This window comes from Oncorhynchus tshawytscha, linkage group LG33, assembly GCF_018296145.1.
Source record: "Oncorhynchus tshawytscha isolate Ot180627B linkage group LG33, Otsh_v2.0, whole genome shotgun sequence".
In the NCBI taxonomy this organism is placed as follows: Eukaryota; Metazoa; Chordata; class Actinopteri; order Salmoniformes; family Salmonidae; genus Oncorhynchus; species Oncorhynchus tshawytscha.
The window spans coordinates 29546166-29564786 of record NC_056461.1 but is presented as its reverse complement, the minus strand read 5'-3'; the positions used below and the strand labels follow the sequence as shown (position 1 = coordinate 29564786).

At 41.5% G+C, this 18621-nt stretch overlaps 1 protein-coding gene across 1 annotated transcript; it reads left to right on the top strand.

Annotated features, from left to right (window-relative positions):
• Positions 1-7898: 7898 nt before the first annotated feature.
• LOC112231113 lies at positions 7899-12065 on the top strand. The gene is made up of 4 exons (XM_024397678.2): positions 7899-8059; positions 9270-9377; positions 9508-9695; positions 11363-12065. The coding sequence occupies exons 2-4, from the start codon at positions 9281-9283 to the stop codon at positions 11891-11893; spliced, it is 816 nt and encodes a 271-aa protein (XP_024253446.1). The 5' UTR covers positions 7899-8059; positions 9270-9280; the 3' UTR covers positions 11894-12065.
• Positions 12066-18621: the final 6556 nt, after the last annotated feature.

Here is an 18621-nt window from a genome sequence, read left to right as displayed (position 1 = left end):
TGTGGAGAGCCTCCGTGACACAGACAAGAGCAGTCTCAGTTGAGTGACCCGCCTTTAAGCCTGACTGGTTAGGGTCAAGAATATCGAGAGAGATAGCTAGAAAGTTTAATAGAGACAGCACGCTCAATTGTTTTGGAATGAAAGCTAAGAGATACAGGTCTATAGTTTTTGGATGTTGAGTTGAGTGTTGGTTTGTTGAGGAGGGGAGCAACTCTGGCCATTTTGAAGTCAGAGGGGATGAGTTGATGAGGGAAGTGTAGATTGGGAGAAGGTCTCCAGAGATGGTCTGGAGAAGGGAGGAGGTGATGGGGGTCGAGTGGGCAGTTTGTCGGGCGGCCAGACCTCACTAGTCGCAGGATATCATCTGAAGAGTGAGGGGAGAAAGAGGTCAAGGTATAGGCTATATCTGTGTAAGTGGGACCAGTGGACTCAATAGTATGAGTGAATGAGGAATGGATGTCAACCTTTTTTCCAAAGTGCTTGACAAAGTGATCCACAGAGTGGGAGGAAGGAGCGGTTGGAGGATTAAGGAGAAGGTGGGTGTCACACCCTGACCATAGTTTGCTTTGTATGTTTCTATATTTTCTTTGGTCAGGGTGTGATCTGAGTGGGCATTCTATGTTACATGTCTAGTTTGTCTATTTATATGTTTGGCCTGATATGGTTCTCAATCAGAGGCAGGTGTTAGTCATTGTCTCTGATTGGGAACCATATTTAGGTAGCCTGTTTGGTGTTGGGTTTTGTGGGTGATTATTCCTGTCTCTGTGTTTGTTTGCACCAGATAGGCTGTTTAGGTTTTGTTCACATTTATTGTTTTTGTATACTGTTCGTGTTTTCAGCTTTATTAAAGATGTATACCAGTAACCACGCTACATTTTGGTCCGCCTCTCCTTCAACTCAAGAAAACTGTTACAGTGGGAATATTTCCTAGGTTTAGAGGCAGAAGCTTGAAATGTAGAGTGATAGAAAGTGTCTTTCGCAGCAGATTTAGAGGAAGAGAAGTTATAGAGCAGGCGGTGAACGGATGATAGGTCCTTCGGGAAGCTTAGTTTTCCTCCATTATAGCTTCTGTAAACTCGCAAGGAATCACTAATCCAAGGAGCAGGTGGTTCGGGCCAAGCCGGCCGGGAGGAAAGGGGACAGTGCGAGTACCAGGATTCAGAAAGGCAGGAGATTACGGTCGAAGAGGCAGAATCAGGAGACAGGAGGGAGAAGGATTTCTCAGAAGCGAGAGACTATAGGATAGAAGAGGAGAGAGTGGTGAGAGCGAAGACCATCTAGGTAGGGCCTGAGTAGCTAGTGTTGGAGGAAAGGGAGACAGAAAAGGAAACAAAGTAGTGATCAGAGACCTGGAGGGGGTTTGCGGTGAGATTAGTAGGAAAACAGGTTCTAGTAAATATGAGAAGAAGCGCATTGCCTCCCTTGTGAGTTGGAGGGGATTGGGAAAGGCTGAAGTCAAAAGAGGCAAGGAGGGAAAGAGAAAGTTATTAAATGAATCGAAGGCAGATTACACAGGTTGAATTTGCCAAGTACGAAGGGCCGTGAGCCATCGTCGGGATCCATGTCTCCGTCAGGGCCAAAAAGTCAAGGGACTGAAGGGCATAAGCGGAGATGAACTCTATGTTCTTAACCGCAGATCCGAACGCTGCCAGAGTCCCAGAATTCCACATGGGGTGTGCACGCAGGGTACACTAAATTAGAAGGGTTGGTGGGTCTGTAAAGCCTACAGGGATAGTAGCGCACATTTATAGAAAATACACACATAGTTGCCAAAGCTACAAAAAATCGAATGAGATCTTCAGAAAATAACCAGGTAAGATACTCAAGTGAGAGATGTGTGGAGCCTTCATCGAAGAACTCGGCAGAACAACTCAGCAGAACCGTCTATGTTTCGGCGAAGGTCTTAGTTTTGCTGACAAAACCACCACTGACACAGCAACCGCTGAGAAACCAGGGAGATTGAAATACTAAAATGAGTTGCTAATTGTCTATCAGAAGTGAAGAGCACACCTCCCTGTACCAATTGCTGATTGCCTAGGAGAGGAGAAACCACTCCCCACCACTCCCCACAGCCCTTCGTGCAGCCACTGATTACCAAAACAAGTCACAAATTGCCCTTACCCTTAATGCTGGTTGAGGTGTCAACAATCATCTACAAGTTAGGCTACTGGAGAGAAAATGGCTGTGGTAACTCAAACTCCCTCTCCTCCATGTCCTCTTCCACCAGAGCTATGAAACACACCATGATTATTTTTGCCATTTTAGGGTATTTCCTCCTGATCTCCAAAATGTGAGTTTGTCTTTATGTGGACATGACTTCTTTCTCACTCTAGCTGCAGTTTGGAATAAGGAGCATTTTGACCAGAGGACCTTGGCTATAAGAGGAGGTTTCGGAAGAGAGAGAGAGAGAGAGAGACTAATACTGACTTGCACATTGCTATTTATCTTTATGGAGTCAGATAATATGCATTTTAATAGATTATACAAATTGCATAGTTTGATTGAGGCCCATGAGGAATACATATTAGCTACTACAAGCTCAGAGGAGACAAATTAACATGTTTTTCATTCAACATATTCTCTATGATGTTAATGTCAATCTGACTTTCATTTTACTCTGTGTATCATGTCCTTTTTAAAGTAAGAAAGAGTACAAATCAGACAGAGAGCAAAGTAGAAGCTAGATAGTATAAGACAATATCACACAGCAGAGCAAGAAAGATCATCACAAAATTCAAATTCAAAACACAGAATTTACATTCTCATTTTTGGAAATGATTTAAAAAGTTAAATGTGTGTTTACAACTAATTCCAAGCTTCCAAATGTATATTATGAATCTTAAAATAGTGTACTTGTGTTGTAAATTAATCTGAACTGTATGCATTACATGCATTTCTTATATTCATTTGTTTTTGTTGTTGTTGCTATTGTAAAAATGGATACGATTTTGTGTAGATATTTGCCATTTCCGTTTCCCATGATATTGCTTTTGTTTCTGTGCAGGTGAGAGAAATATCTGAGTGTGTGTAGAGAGATCCTGCACACCTTTGTCTGGCTCCTTCTCTCATTGTTCCTCCTCCTTCTCATACTGCCCCCTTGTTTCTATGGCAACAGGATCCTGGTGTTCCCTGTAGATGGCAGCCACTGGGTCAACATGGAGGTGCTGGTGTAGGAGCTCCATGGGCGTGGCAACCAGATAACTGTGACACCGCTGGTTCGTAAGGGAGCGCTCACCACACTAGACATCATTCACTGTGAAGCTGGGAGAAGCAAAGTTTGACCTGAACTTTTTTGAGCAGACAGGGTGTTATGTCCTGGAGAGCCGCAGGTAAGGCTTGGTGGTGGGCAGCCTGGTCCAGATCAGAGAGCTGGTGTCCATTCTGAGATCTACGCACAGCACCACCTGCAACCTACAAGCTTGAATTTCATGCTCATGGACCCCGTCGTGCCTGCTGGTATCATCTTAGCGCATTACCTCAACCTGACCATGGTTTACAATTTTTCTCCATAGCCATGGAGTTAGCATTCACTTTGAATGGCTATGTCATTATGTTAGTAACTGTTACTCAACCCTCTCATTTGCATACTATGTTCATGCCATAAAAAGATTAAATAGAAATTGAAGATGTCGTCTTGGCCTTGGTTTCTTGTTTTGGCCTTGAGAAAACTGATCCTTCCTGTGTTTCCTGTTGGATCACTTGAATGATGATAAAACATCATGCATCGTCAAATATTTATTGGAGAGGTGACATACATCGACACAAAACCCTTATGTTTATGACAACTTTATGCTGGCGTTATGACAAAACATTCAATAATGTCTTCCCAAATGTAATATTACAGTGATGATTTTCTTCATGGGGAATTACTTTAATCTGGCATCCAGGCATGCAGGATAGTGTCACGCCCTGGTCTTAGTATTTTGTATTTTCTTTCTTTATTTTGGTCAGGCCAGGGTGTGACATGGGTTTATTTTGTGTTGTGTTTATGTATGTTTTTTTTTCGTAGGTTTTGGGATTGTGGCTTAGTGGGGTGTTCTAGCAAAGTCTATGGTTGCCTGAGGCGGTTCTCAATCAGAGGCAGGTGATTCTCGTTGTCTCTGATTGGGAACCATATTTAGGCAGCCATATTCTTTGAGTGTTTCGTGGGTGATTGTTCCTGTCTCTGTGTTTGTTTGCACCAGATAGGCTGTATAGGTTTTCACGTTACGTTTGTTGTTTTGTATTGTTCGTTTTTTCGTCGTCATTAAACATGTATCAAAAATACCACGCTGCATTTTGGTCCGACTCTCCTTCGACGGAAGAAAACCGTAACAGATAGCTGATAACCTACAGGTGGCCTACTACAGCTGACATCCCTATGAAAACAACTGTAGCAGCCCAGTGATGAGAGCAGCACTATGGCACCTCAGATGAATGGCACATGGACATAGTGTGAATGCTGCTAGAGTCAGGGTGTACTGTATAATTCTGCCATTGGCTAAATCTGCTGTCAATCTCCACCACAATGTCCTCTCAATCAAACTACATTTGAGTTTATTCCAGTGCAACCTGATCTGAAAGATGAATTCATAATAACTTGATTTGTAAAGATCTTTCATACATTATGCTGAAAGCACCAACCTAATGCCACTTGTAGCACATTCTCTTTCCTGGAAAACAATCCCTCAACGAATGTGCATTCAGGTTTTGCAGGTTTTGTGTGTCTATGAAAGTGGAACTGACAGCACTTCAACTACTTTGCAGATATGAAACAGACATTTATAATCCGTGAAAAATATAAAATTCTAAATTTATGCTTCAAACCAACTTTATAAGAGGTTTTACTAATAGGTTAAAGTTTATTTTAAAGATGTATGATATTCGGTAAGACATTGTTGGCAGAATAGACGGATGCAGTTCAATGCATAATTCATATAATTCACCAATACATTTCTTGGTAGTCAAAACAATATAGCTATTAGGTTGTTAATTAACAGCTGACCCGGTACCTTGTTTGCTGGCTCCATCCATTCAATGACTCAACATTTTGAACAAAAATTAACTACTGTAACTAAGGCTGGGAATGTCAATACAATCACACTAGTAAGGGCAATAATCACAGGTCAGCTATAACGTGACTAATAGAAGAGCACACGAGTCCACAGTTGAGTCATCTACTATATGAAATTACAGCCTGATGTTCTTGCATCTGCGCTGCTTTCAAGTGTAAAGTTTACAGTGCGCAGTGGAGGGAAAGTGTACAGACACATGCCACAGTCATAGCTAGGCTACTAAGATGTTGCAGTCTGACACAGTTAAAAGGAGATACAGTTGAAGTCGGAAGTTTACATACACCTTAGCCAAATACGTTTAAACTCAGTTTTTCACAATTCCTGACATTTAATACTCATAAAAATTCCCTGTCTTAGGTCAGTTAGGATTACCACTTCATTTTAAGAATGTGAAATGCCAGAATAATTGTTGAGAGAATGATTTATTTCAGCTTTTATTTCTTTCATCACATTCCTAGTGGGTCAGAAGTTTACATACACTCAATTAGTATTTGGTAGCATTGCCTTTAAATTGTTTCACTTGGGTCAAACGTTTCGGGTAGCCTTCCACAAGCTTCCCACAATAAGTTGGGTGAATTCTGGCCCATTCCTCCTGACAGAGCTGGTGTAACTGAGTCAGGTTTGTAAGGCCTCCTTGCTCGCACATGCTTTTTCAGTTCTGCCCACAAATTTTCTATATGATTGAGGTCAGGGCTGTGATGGCCACTCCAATACCTTGACTTTGTTGTCCTTAAGCCATTTTACCACAGCTTTGGAAGTATGCTTGGGGTCATTGTCCATTTGGAAGACCCATTTGCGACCAAGCTTTAACTTCATGACTGATGTCTTGAGATGTTGCTTCAATATATCCACATAATTTTCCTCCCTCATGATGGCATCTATTGAATGAAGTGCACCAGTCCCTCCTGCAGCAAAGCACCCTCACAACATGCTGCTGCCACCCCCGTGCTTCACGGTTGGGATGGTGTTCTTCGCCTTGCAAGCGTCCCCCTTTTTCCTCCAAACATAACGATCGTCATTATGGCCAAACAGTTCTATTTTCTCCAAAAAGTACGATCTTTGTCCCCGTGTGCAGTTGCAAACCGTAATATGGCTTTTTTATGGCGGTTTTTGGAGCAGTGGCTTATTCCTTGCTGAGCAGCCTTTCAGGTTATCTCAATATAGGACTTGTTTTTACTGTGGATATAGATAGATTTGTGCCTGTTTCCTCCAGCATCTTCACAAGGTCCTTTGCTGTTGTTCTAGGACTTTTCACACCAAAGTATATTAATCTCTAGGAAACAGAAAGTGTCTCCTTCCTGAGCGGTATGACGGCTGCATTGCCCCATGGTGTTTATACTTGCGTACGATTGTTTGTTCAGATGTATGTGGTACCTTCAGGTGTTTGGAAATTGCTCCCAAGGATCAACCAGACTTGTGGAGGTTTTTGTCTGAGGTCTTGGCTGATTTCTTTTGATTTTCCCATGATGTCAAGCAAAGAGGCAATGAGTTTGAAGGTAAGCCTTGAAATACATCCACAGGTACACCTCCAATTGACTCAAATGATGTCTATTGGCCTAGCAGATGCTTCTAAAGCCATGACATAATTTTCTGGAATTGTCCAAGCTGTTTAAAGGCACAGTCAACTTAGTGTATGTAAACTTCTGACTTACTGGAATTGTATTACAGTGAGTTATAAGTTAAATAATCTGTCTGTAAAGAATTGTTGGAAAAATTACTTAAGTAGATGTAGATGGCCTAACCACAAAAAAGTAGAAAAAAAGTAGAAAGTAGATGGCCTAACCACAAAACTAAAGTTTGTTAACAAAACATTTGTGGAGTGGTTGAAAAACGAGTTTTGATTACTCCAACGTAAGTGTATGTAAACTTCCTACTTCAACTGTAGATTCTCTTATACCTCATAAAACCACATTCATATCTTAACAAAAATACTTCTATCATTTTTTATATTTAATATACAACGTTAAGGATGGAGACTTCATACCTGTAGTGTAAATACTTTTCAAGTTCCAGTATTTCCTCTACAACCTTTTAAATGTCATCACATAATTCAAACCTGTTTGACATTCATTTTCTACAGATCATCTCTGACCATTCCTCACGTTCTTATGTTAGAAATATTGTTCCAGTTTTCGCTTTTTGAATGTGTTAGAGTTTCAGCGGCAAAAAGTCTGTTAACAAAGCACATTCCTTTGTGGATTTTATTGGAGGGGGAGAAAGAGCCCCCTTCTGTAATTTACAACAGGGTGTGAACTGTTTAACCGTCCCAGGTCCCTCCTCCCCTCTTCTGTGGGTGAGAGAAGGTCTGGGTATTGTCAACCATTGCCAAGCTGATCTGACCCATTGTGATCCTCACAGGACAGTCATGACATATTTGTCATTTCAAACATTCTATGAATTTATGAAAACCTGAAAAGGACTGTTCCCAAGTGTCCAAAAAAAAGTGTCATATTCTTCCTGGTTGTCACGTTCTGACCTTTATTTCCTTTGTTTTGTCTTTATTTAGTATGGTCAGGGCGTGAGTTGGGGTGGGCAGTCTATGTTTGTTTTTCTATGTTTGGTTTCTGTTTCGGCCTAGTATGGTTCTCAATCAGAGGCAGGTGTCGTTAGTTGTCTCTGATTGAGAATCATACTTAGGTAGCCTGGGTTTCACTGTTGGTTTGTGGGTGTTTGTTTCCGTGTCAGTGTTTGTCGCCACACGGTACTGTTTTGTTTCTTCTGTTATTTTTGTATTCAGTGCTTTCTTTGATTAAAGTTATGGACACTTACCACGCTGCATCTTGGTCCGATCCTTACTCCTCTTCTGACAAAGAGGAAATCTGCCGTTACACTGGGGGTGTATATGACCATATTTTAAGAAGAGTTACTGTTGCTAAAATGCTGTCCGTTTCACTTTAAGTAACTTGCATACCTGCAGACATTCCAGACATTTTTATTGTGCTTCATGATTATGTCCACGTCACCTCCTGTCATTCTCTCTCTAAGCATTTGAGAAGAGTGGAAAGGTAAGAAAGGCTATATACATCTGTTTTTTTTAAATGTCTTTTCTCTGAGAACTTTAAGTAATAGATGTTGATGATAATAGATGATAGTGTGAAATTATATATATTTTTTTAAAGGGTGTAGTTATTTTACAGAACAGTCAATAATATCTTTACAGGGTTAGTCAGAATGTGAATGAGGAACCATCAGTAAATCACTACTGTGTCATGCTGTACATTCGTGGCATGATTTTGATGAATTTAATGGCTAGATTAAATCTTTCTGTCTCAACCAATGATAATCAATAACTACAGAACAATTTCATTGTTTTATTTAGCCAATGTTGGAGGTGTAACTACGTTGGAGCTGCCAAATCAGCAAGAAGCCTTGAGTGTTGTAATCTACACCTCGATTAGCCTGATATGAATCCTTATTATTTCAAATAATGATTTTCAGTATTAGTGTCATTGTGTCAATATAGCCTACAATTTCTCGTTCTGAACTTCAAACATGGGTGGGATTTAAGGACGGGTGTGGCAGCTCACCTCCAACATCGCCTAAACAATGTAACTGCGTTGCAGTTGTCGGTTATCATTGGTTAGCGCTGGAACTGATTTTAATCTAGGCCTAGGTCTGTAAAAAAATGTTTAAATAAATCAGGTGGCCCAACAAATGTTTTAGTTACTAGAACCACAGCCTTTTTGATTTGTGTGAACTTATTACATATTAAAGTTTGCCTTTGCAAACACAAATGGTTGCTTTGATCACTTAACACTTTTAGTTTCCTGAGACCCACAACATAAAATACCATGTTGGCTTAAGATACATTTGTTCTCATTAACATATTTCCCAGTGTGCCTTTCAGCAAGTACTTCATTTTATTAAATGTACTTGTCAACTACATGTTTACACTTAACATATTTTCAGAGGTTAAAATATCATGCATATAGCAAAACATGGATTTGTTTTCATCATTAGTAAGCTTGTTTATCTGGTCTTTGGTTAGTCAAGATAGATTTGAAAGAAACCACTCTCTAGTCCAATAATTGGATCATACTTGAAACAGTTAACGCACAACCCTAATTTAACAAAAGCCGTCTGTCTATCACTTGATGTTTCCCAACTTGTCTCATTGACTCTGTTTTTTGGTAAACTCAAAATGCATATTGGATGCAACATTTTGCCCCAAGTTGGGTGAAGTCAAATCTTCCTTCTCATTATGTCTGGAGACAGGTCTGATCACCATGGCAGCAAACATCATAGTCCACCAACAGGTGGCAGCACCTGCTATGAAGGGCTGGAACACTGGCCTTTTTGACTGCTGTCAAGACATGAATTCCTGTGAGTATCCATGGGACAACTTATCCCATCCGCCCCTAAACTCAGGGTATTCTGTCTTAAAATATTGCCACCACCTTTAAAAGTTGTATTGTTGCTCTTTCTGTTGATAAGATATTATGTCTGTGTGCAGGTTGTTATGGTTTCTGGTGCTGTCCTTGCTTAGCCTGCTCCACCACGGGAGAGTTTGGAGAGAGTACCTGTCTGCCATTAGTGGACATCATTGGCCCTGCTTGCATGGTTGCTTTTGGGGTGCCCATCATAGTGCCACCCGCAAGTCTGTCCATGCGGGTTGCTGTACGCCACAAATATGGCATTCAGGTGATGGTTCCCATTACATACAAACATTGCATAAATGTTTTTGCAGATGCATACACTACCGTTCAAATGTTTGGGGTCACTTAAAAATATCCTTGTTTTTGAAAGAAAAGCAGATTTCTGTCCATTAAAATAATATAAAATTGATCAGAAATACTGTGTAGACATTGTTAATGTTGTAAGTGACTATTGTAGCTGGAAACAGCAGATTTTTAATGTAATATCTACGTAGGTGTACAGAGGCCCATTATCAGCAACCATCGCTCCTGTGTTCCAACGGCACGTTGTGTTAGCTAATCCAAGTTTATAATTTGAAAAGGCTAATTGATCATTAGAAAACCCTTTTGCAATTGTTAGCACAGCTGAAAACTGTTCTGATTAAAGAAGCAATAAAACTGTCCTTCTTTACACTAGTTGAGTATCTGGAGCGTCAGCATTTGGTTACGATTACAGGCTCAAAATGTCCAGAAACTACTCTATTCTTGTTCTGAGAAATGAAGGCTCTTCCATGAGCGAAATTTCCAAGAAACTGAAGATCTCGTACAACAGTGGGTGCTACTCCCTTCACAGAACAGTGCAAACTGTCTCTAACCAGAATAGAAAGAGGCGTGGGAGGCCCCGGTGAACAACTGAGCAAGAGGACAAGTACATCAGTGTCTAGTATGAGAAACAGACTCCTTACAAGTCCTCAACTGGCAGCTTCATTAAATAGTACCCACAAAATACCCGTCTCAACGTCAACAGTGAGGAGGCGACTCCGAGATGCTGGCCTTCTAGGCAGAGTTGCAAAGAAAAAGACATATCTCAGACTGGCCAATAAAAAGAAAAGATGAAAATGGGCAAAAGAGCACAGACAACGAACAGAGGAACTCTGCCTAGACGGCCAGCATCCCGGAATCGCCTCTTCACTGTTGAGACTGGTGTTTTACAAGTGCTATTTAATGAAGCAGCCAATTGAGGACTTGTGAGGCGTCTGTTTCTGAAACTATACATCCTAATGTAGTTGTCCTCTTGCTCAGTTGTGCACTGGGGCCTCCCACTCTTTCTATTCTGGTTAGAGACAGTTTGCACTGTTCTGTGAAGGGAGTAGTACACAGTGTAGTACGAGATCTTCAGTTTCTTGGCAATTTCTCGCATGGAATAGCCTTCATTTCTCAAAACAAGAATAGACTGACGAGTTTCAGAAGAAAGTACTTTGTTTCTGGCCATTTTGAGCCTGTAATCGAACACACAAATGCTAATTCTACAGTTACTCAACTAGTCTAAAGAAGGCCTGTTTTATTGCTTCTTTAATCAGAACAGGTTTCAGCTGTGCTAACATGATTGCAAAATAGTTTTCTGATCAATTCACCGTGTAAATTGAAAAACTTGGATTAGCTAAGACCATGTGCCATTGGAACACAGGAGTGATGGTTGCTGATAATGGGCCTCTGTACGCCTATGTCGATATTCCATTGTAAATCTGTTTCCAGCTACAATTGTCATAATACTATGTTGTATTTCTGATCAATTTGTTATTTTAATGGACAAAAAAAAATGCCCTTCATTCAAAAACAAAGACATTTATAAGTGAAGCCAAACGGTAGTGTATGTTGCGATAGGGGTATTATATATGTTCTGTTAACTTGCGTGTGTAATAGTGTGAAACAAGTGTCTGTGTGGGTCCATAGCAAAGCCTCTGTGAGGATATCATGGCATCCTGCTTCTGTGTCTGGTGCTCATGGTGTCAGATGGCCAGGGAGATCAAAGACCACAAGAAGAGCTGCACTTTCACAACCATCCAGCCTGTGGCCATCCAAGTGCAGCCTCAAACCATGACCAACTCAAACGTGTCCTACATAACCAATCAACAGAGCTACACCATGACCAGCCCACAGTCCCCCAACCCACAGGGCTACATCATGACCAACCCACAGGGCTACATCATGACCAGCCCACAGTTCCCAAACCAACAGGGCTACATCATGACCAGCCCACAGTCCTCCACCATGGTTGAGAAGCATCCTGATATGATGGCAGGCCCCCCTGGCATTGCCGGAGGGGCTCAAATTAAGATGGCATCTGACCAACATGCCATGGCAGGCACTTCTCAAATGATGGCTTCTGCTCCTAATGCCTATAACCCTGCTTTCATGATGCCCCCTGATATGTCTAACCATATGGTGAACACCACTGTCTCCACCCAACCATCCAAATGCTGAGCTCTGCTGCTTCATCGAATCACTTTCTGATAGCTGACATTGCTGTAATGTTCAGTCAGTGAATTCATTTGATTTATGAAAATGTTTTTATACGGTTAATAGTCTGAGGTCTATTTGATGGTAATGGCCTCTGCTCATTGTCTTGACATGTAATAAAGTCATTTATATTGTGTTTCTCTTCTATTGGAATGTTACTTCATATATTAGAAAAGACTGACAACTTTTTCATGCAAATTGATCCTGTAGACAATGAGAAACAGTGAGAGATGTTTACATGAACATTTAGAGGCAGGAATTGTACTTTGCAAAATCTCACATTGGTGAAACTATTTTCATCTAATTAGCTGGCGAGGAATTGCTCACACACTCGGAGAAGGATCTAGGGTTTTGCCAGTTTATAGGGGCTATTTCCCATTGAGGGATTATTAGACCGTAGTTCTAATTGGAGAACAATAGCTGTGCAAACTCAAACTCCCTCTCCATGTCCTCTCCCACCAGAGCTGTGGAACACACTAGGATTACTTTCTGACATGTTAGTGTATTTCCTCCCGATCTCCATTATGTGATGTATTTATGTGGATACCACTTCTTTCTCACTCAGTTTGAAATGAAGCGGCTCTTTGACCAGAAGACCTTGTCTATAAGAGGAGGTATCAGACGAGAGAGGGAGTTAGTGAGAGAACGACCATAATACCTTGTATCACCCTTCAAGATATGAAATCTCTGATTTTTATACTCTGTTTATCAAATATAATATTCAGTCTATTCTGGATGGCGCAACTCTTCAGTTTGTAGGCCTTCCCAGCCCCCAAAATGTATGTTAACGATGCTCTTCTTGCTAGTCAACTCATAGAAATATGCAAGTCAGTATTAGGCTATTTATATATGTAGTCTGATAATGTACATTTTGATAGACTATACAAAATACATACTTTGAGGCCGGAGAGGACTGAATATTAGCCATTACAAACTCAGACAAGTTCTCATATTTTTAATCCAATATAATTTATATGATATCTGTCTGACATTCATTTTACTCTGCATCTCATGCCCTCTTTAAAATAAGAAAGAGTACAAATCAGACAGAGCAAAGTAGAAGCTAGATAGTATAAGACTATTAAACAGCTCAGCAAGAAAAATCAAATCATAAAATTGCAAATACAGAAAGTATATTCTCATTTGTGGGAATTATATAAAAAGTTTAAAGTTTGGTTACAACTCATTCCAACCTTTCAAATGTATATTTTGAATCTACCATACTGTCATGGTACTGTATTTGAATCTAAACTCTATGCATTACATGCATTTATTATATTCATCATTTTTTGTTTGTTGCTATTATAAAAATGGATTCTATTTGTGTAGATGATTTCCATTTCCCATGACAATGCTCTTGTGTGGAGGGGAGAAATGTCTGAGCTTGTGCAGAGAGATCCTGCCCATCTTTGTCTGGCTCCTCCTCCCATTGTTGCTCCTTTTCACACCGCCCCCTTTTTGCCACCAGTTTGCTTTCTCTATCCCGGAAAAAATCCCTCAGCATTCAGGTTTTGCAGGTTTTGTGTGCCTCTATGAAAGTGGGATTGACAGCACTTTAACTACGTTGCAAATATTAAACAAACAGACAATCATAGTATCAGTGGAAAATATACAATTTCCAGTTTTTGCATCAAAACCAATTTTATAAGGTTTTAAATATGTGTACATTGCACATTGTGTACATTGAGGGGTAGAGACAAGCACAAGACAGGTGAAACAGATCAGGGTGTGCCATTTTAGGATTGTTAATTAACAGCTGGCCTGGTACCTTGTTTGCTGCATCCAGCCATTCGGGATGTACTGTTTCAGTTTCAAAGACAAAATATTTTTAACTAAAACGGACGACTGTAACTAAGGATGGGTATGCCAATACATAGCAAGGGCAATGATCACAAGTTAGTCATAACGTGGATAACAGTATAGCACACGTGTCAAACACAAGGCCCGCGGGCCGAATAGGACCCACAAGCGAATATAAATGAGTCAATAGTTTAGTCATCTACCTTATGAAATTACAGCCTGATGCGCTTGCATCGGTGAATTGAACTTCAATTGCACTGCTTTCATGTGTCCTGTTTACAGCGCAGTGTTTGACTGCAAATGCGGAGGGAGTCGAAAAGAGATCACAGAATTACATCTTCAAACTAAGGGAAAACATGGTATCCATGACAGAGAGGAAGAAGCATTCATACATATACATGGGTAAGAGAGTCTAGCTAGCTATATTTTCAGATATTATATGTTTCTAATTTGGTCAGAAAGTTGTTTTTATTGCAAGTTAAAGCGTTCTGTTAGCTAGCTAGCTAACGTTAGCTGACTGACTGGCTCGTTAGCTAACGTGTATGATCTGTGTAGTAATATTATTCGTATCTCAGAGCTTTTTGCATTGCTAGTTATAGCCTAATGTTAGCTAGCTAGCTAACAATGTACCTAGTTGGTGGTTAGCTTTAGTTACCTGTAGACTCATGCAGGGTAGTAACGTTACAAGTTGGGATTATGGTTCATTGTCTAGCTAGCTAGATATCTAAACAAAAGACTCCACTATGCAAGTAACCATTTCACTGTACCGTTTACACCTTCTGTATCCTGTGCATGTGACAAATAAGTGTTGATTTTATTTGATATAGTCAAATCAAATCAAATCAAATTTTATTTGTCACATACACATGGTTAGCAGATGTTAATGCGAGTGTAGCGAAATGCTTGTGCTTCTAGTTCCGACAATGCAGTAATAACGAGCAAGTAATCTAACTAACAATTCCAAAAAAAACTACTGTCTTATACACAGTGTAAGGGGATAAAGAATATGTACATAAGGATATATGAATGAGTGATGGTACAGAGCAGCATAGGCAAGATACAGTAGATGATATCGAGTACAGTATATACATATGAGATAAGTATGTAAACCAAGTGGCATAGTTAAAGTGGCTAGTGATACATATATTACATAAGGATGCAGTCGATGATATAGAGTACAGTATCAACGTATGCATATGAGATGAACAATGTAGGGTAAGTAACATTATATAAGGTAGCATTGTTTAAAGTGGCTAGTGATATATTTACATCATTTCCCATCAATTCCCATGATTAAAGTGGCTGGAGTAGAGTCAGTGTCATTGACAGTGTGTTGGCAGTAGCCACTCAATGTTAGTGGTGGCTGTTTAACAGTCTGATGGCCTTGAGATAGAAGCTGTTTTTCAGTCTCTCGGTCCCAGCTTTGATGCACCTGTACTGACCTCGCCTTCTGGATGACAGCGGGGTGAACAGGCAGTGGCTCGGGTGGTTGATGTCCTTGATGATCTTTATGGCCTTCCTGTAGCATCGGGTGGTGTAGGTGTCCTGGAGGGCAGGTAGTTTGCCCCCGGTGATGCGTTGTGCAGACCTCACTACCCTCTGGAGAGCCTTACGGTTGAGGGCGGTGCAGTTGCCATACCAGGCGGTGATACAGCCCGCCAGGATGCTCTCGATTGTGCATCTGTAGAAGTTTGTGAGTGCTTTTGGTGACAAGCCGAATTTCTTCAGCCTCCTGAGGTTGAAGAGGCGCTGCTGCGCCTTCCTCACGATGCTGTCTGTGTGAGTGGATCAATTCAGTTTGTCTGTGATGTGTATGCCGAGGAACTTAAAACTTGCTACCCTCTCCACTACTGTTCCATCGATGTGGATGGGGGGGTGTTCCCTCTGCTGTTTCCTGAAGTCCACAATCATCTCCTTAGTTTTGTTGACGTTGAGTGTGAGGTTATTTTCCTGACACCACACTCCGTGACCACACACCTGACACCACACACCACACACCACACTCCGACACCCTCACCTCCTCCCTGTAGGCCGTCTCGTCGTTGTTGGTAATCAAGCCTACCACTGTTGTGTCGTCCGCAAACTTGATGATTGAGTTGGAGGCGTGCGTGGCCACGCAGTCGTGGGTGAACAGGGAGTACAGGAGAGGGCTCAGAACGCACCCTTGTGGGGCCCCAGTGTTGAGGATCAGCGGGGAGGAGATGTTGTTGCCTACCCTCACCACCTGGGGGCGGCCCGTCAGGAAGTCCAGTACCCAGTTGCACAGGGCGGGGTCGAGACCCAGGGTCTCGAGCTTGATGACGAGCTTGGAGGGTACTATGGTGTTGAATGCCGAGCTGTAGTCGATGAACAGCATTCTCACATAGGTATTCCTCTTGTCCAGATGGGTTAGGGCAGTGTGCAGTGTGGTTGAGATTGCATCGTCTGTGGACCTATTTGGGCGGTAAGCAAATTGGAGTGGGTCAAGGGTGTCAGGTAGGGTGGAGGTGATATGGTCCTTGACTAGTCTCTCAAAGCACTTCATGATGACGGATGTGAGTGCTACGGGGCGGTAGTCGTTTAGCTCAGTTAGCTTAGCTTTCTTGGGAACAGGAACAATGGTGGCCCTCTTGAAGCATGTGGGAACAGCAGACTGGTATAGGGATTGGTTGAATATGTCCGTAAACACACCGGCCAGCTGGTCTGCGCATGCTCTGAGGGCGCGGCTGGGGATGCCGTCTGGGCCTGCAGCCTTGCGAGGGTTAACACGTTTAAATGTCTTACTCACTTCGGCTGCAGTGAAGGAGAGACCGCATGATTCCGTTGCAGGCCGTGTCAGTGGCACTGTATTGTCCTCAAAGCGGGCAAAAAGTTATTTAGTCTGCCTGGGAGCAAGACATCCTGGTCCGTGACTGGGCTGGGTTTCTTCCTGTAGTCCGTGATTGACTGTAGACCCTGCCACATACCTCTTGTGTCTGAGCCGTTGAATTGAGATTCTACTTTGTCTCTGTACTGGCGCTTAGCTTGTTTGATAGCCTTGCGGAGGGAATAGCTGCACTGTTTGTATTCAGTCATGTTACCAGACACCTTGCCCTGATTAAAAGCAGTGGTTCGTGCCTTCAGTTTCACACGAATGCTGCCATCAATCCACGGTTTCTGGTTAGGGAATGTTTTAATCGTTGCTATGGGAACGACATCTTCAACGCACGTTCTAATGAACTCGCACACCGTATCAGCGTATATAGTGTGTGTTTACCAGAGACAGTAATGTGAAGAATCACATGACCTGCACCAAAGTCTAATTAGGATATAACTTTAGACTAACGAGACAGTGTCCAAGTTCTAAAGTTCTCCAGTAGAATGCCCTGCTTTTATTTTGTCAAACTCACAACCATAAGCTATTTTCTGTAATTAGCTTACCATTAACTTGTAAATAATGATCTTGTTGTGAGTTTATTTTGCTGTAATAATGAATACCAATTAGCTAAAGTTAAGATGTTGTCTGCTATATGGTATGGTCATTATTTGAACGGGTTAGTAAGCTAAGGTAAAGTTGCTAGCTAACAAGCTAGAAACGAACCAAAACATTGTTTAGAATTTGCTTTTAGTTGCCTGGTTTGCTGCAATGACATTCTAAACAGTTGGGTTTACTGGTGTTGTAATACACCAGTTATTTTGGACCACCAGGTTGCTGGTGTAATGCATGTTTTTGTGTATATCACTTTTCATAGCAAGTTCAATGTCGGACGTGTCACTGGTGTAGAGAGGAGTAGGCAGGAGGCAGTTGCAGGTTTAGAGCTACTGAATTTATTTAAGAACCATGGAAAATCAAACGCTGTTGTGCTCAAAATATATCTTCATAAACAAAAAGGCACAGGGCGAACCCAAAGTGCAAAATATAAAGTTCTCAGGAAATAGAAAAGATAGATTCCTCTCAGGAAAACAAGTAACATTTTACAATGGCCGACAAAGACAAATGGCAGAGGGAGTATACAGTATATACAGTGATAGAGTGGGGATTGGAACCAGGTGTGTGTAATGATGACGAGACAAGTCCGGGGGTTGATGAGTGAAGGGCATTTGCCAGCTGTAGGTTCGGCAGCAGCTAGAAGGCCAGCGACGCCGAATGCCTGAGCTGGACAGAAGGGAGAGCCAAAGCAAAGGCTGGTGTGACGGGACGACAATAGAATGTTCATGATGTCACTTAGACAACTGTATACAGACATGTTGATAGACGTAGTATAAATGACCCTTTACTCTTAAAATCTTTGGATGTTTAGTACACGACGGTACTCACTGTTTAGCACATGGTGTCACATGTGAATCCCTGTAGAGATGGGTGAGGCTGGTTTAAGAGGGTGTGAACAATGCTGAATGGGTGAAGACAAACAAGAGCTCTCCCATAGGTGTACCAAAACATTCAAGGGCCGTTTTCTCAAAAGTGGGGTTAGAAGTTGATCAACTTTCAAAGTAGAATTAATTTCCCATTGGTCCTCAAGTGTAGTGTATAATATACAATTTTCTAGCTGAGTCTATTTTTATCCAATGTAAAAAACACAATTTCAAATTTTGCTGCACAAGACCTAATTGAGCCAGTCTGTCACATATTTGCAGAAATCCATTCATGTATTTTGTGGCTTTTGGCAAATGCGTTCTGATGATCTAAATTCATGCTGTTGATACTGCCTGTAAACACACAGTCCAGTTCAAACTGAACGATGGCAGGCAGTTGTGGAAAATGGTTTATTTGCATATAGGCCTATTTTTAGCTCTGATTGGCTATGGCGCAGTGGTCTGCGCAGATTCCAATCCTGGACAAGACAGAGATTTTATTTACTGCAGTGTCTATTAATTGCCTAAATGCACGGCTTCTTTCCCACTCTATATTGCTATAGAATTTTCACTAATGCCTT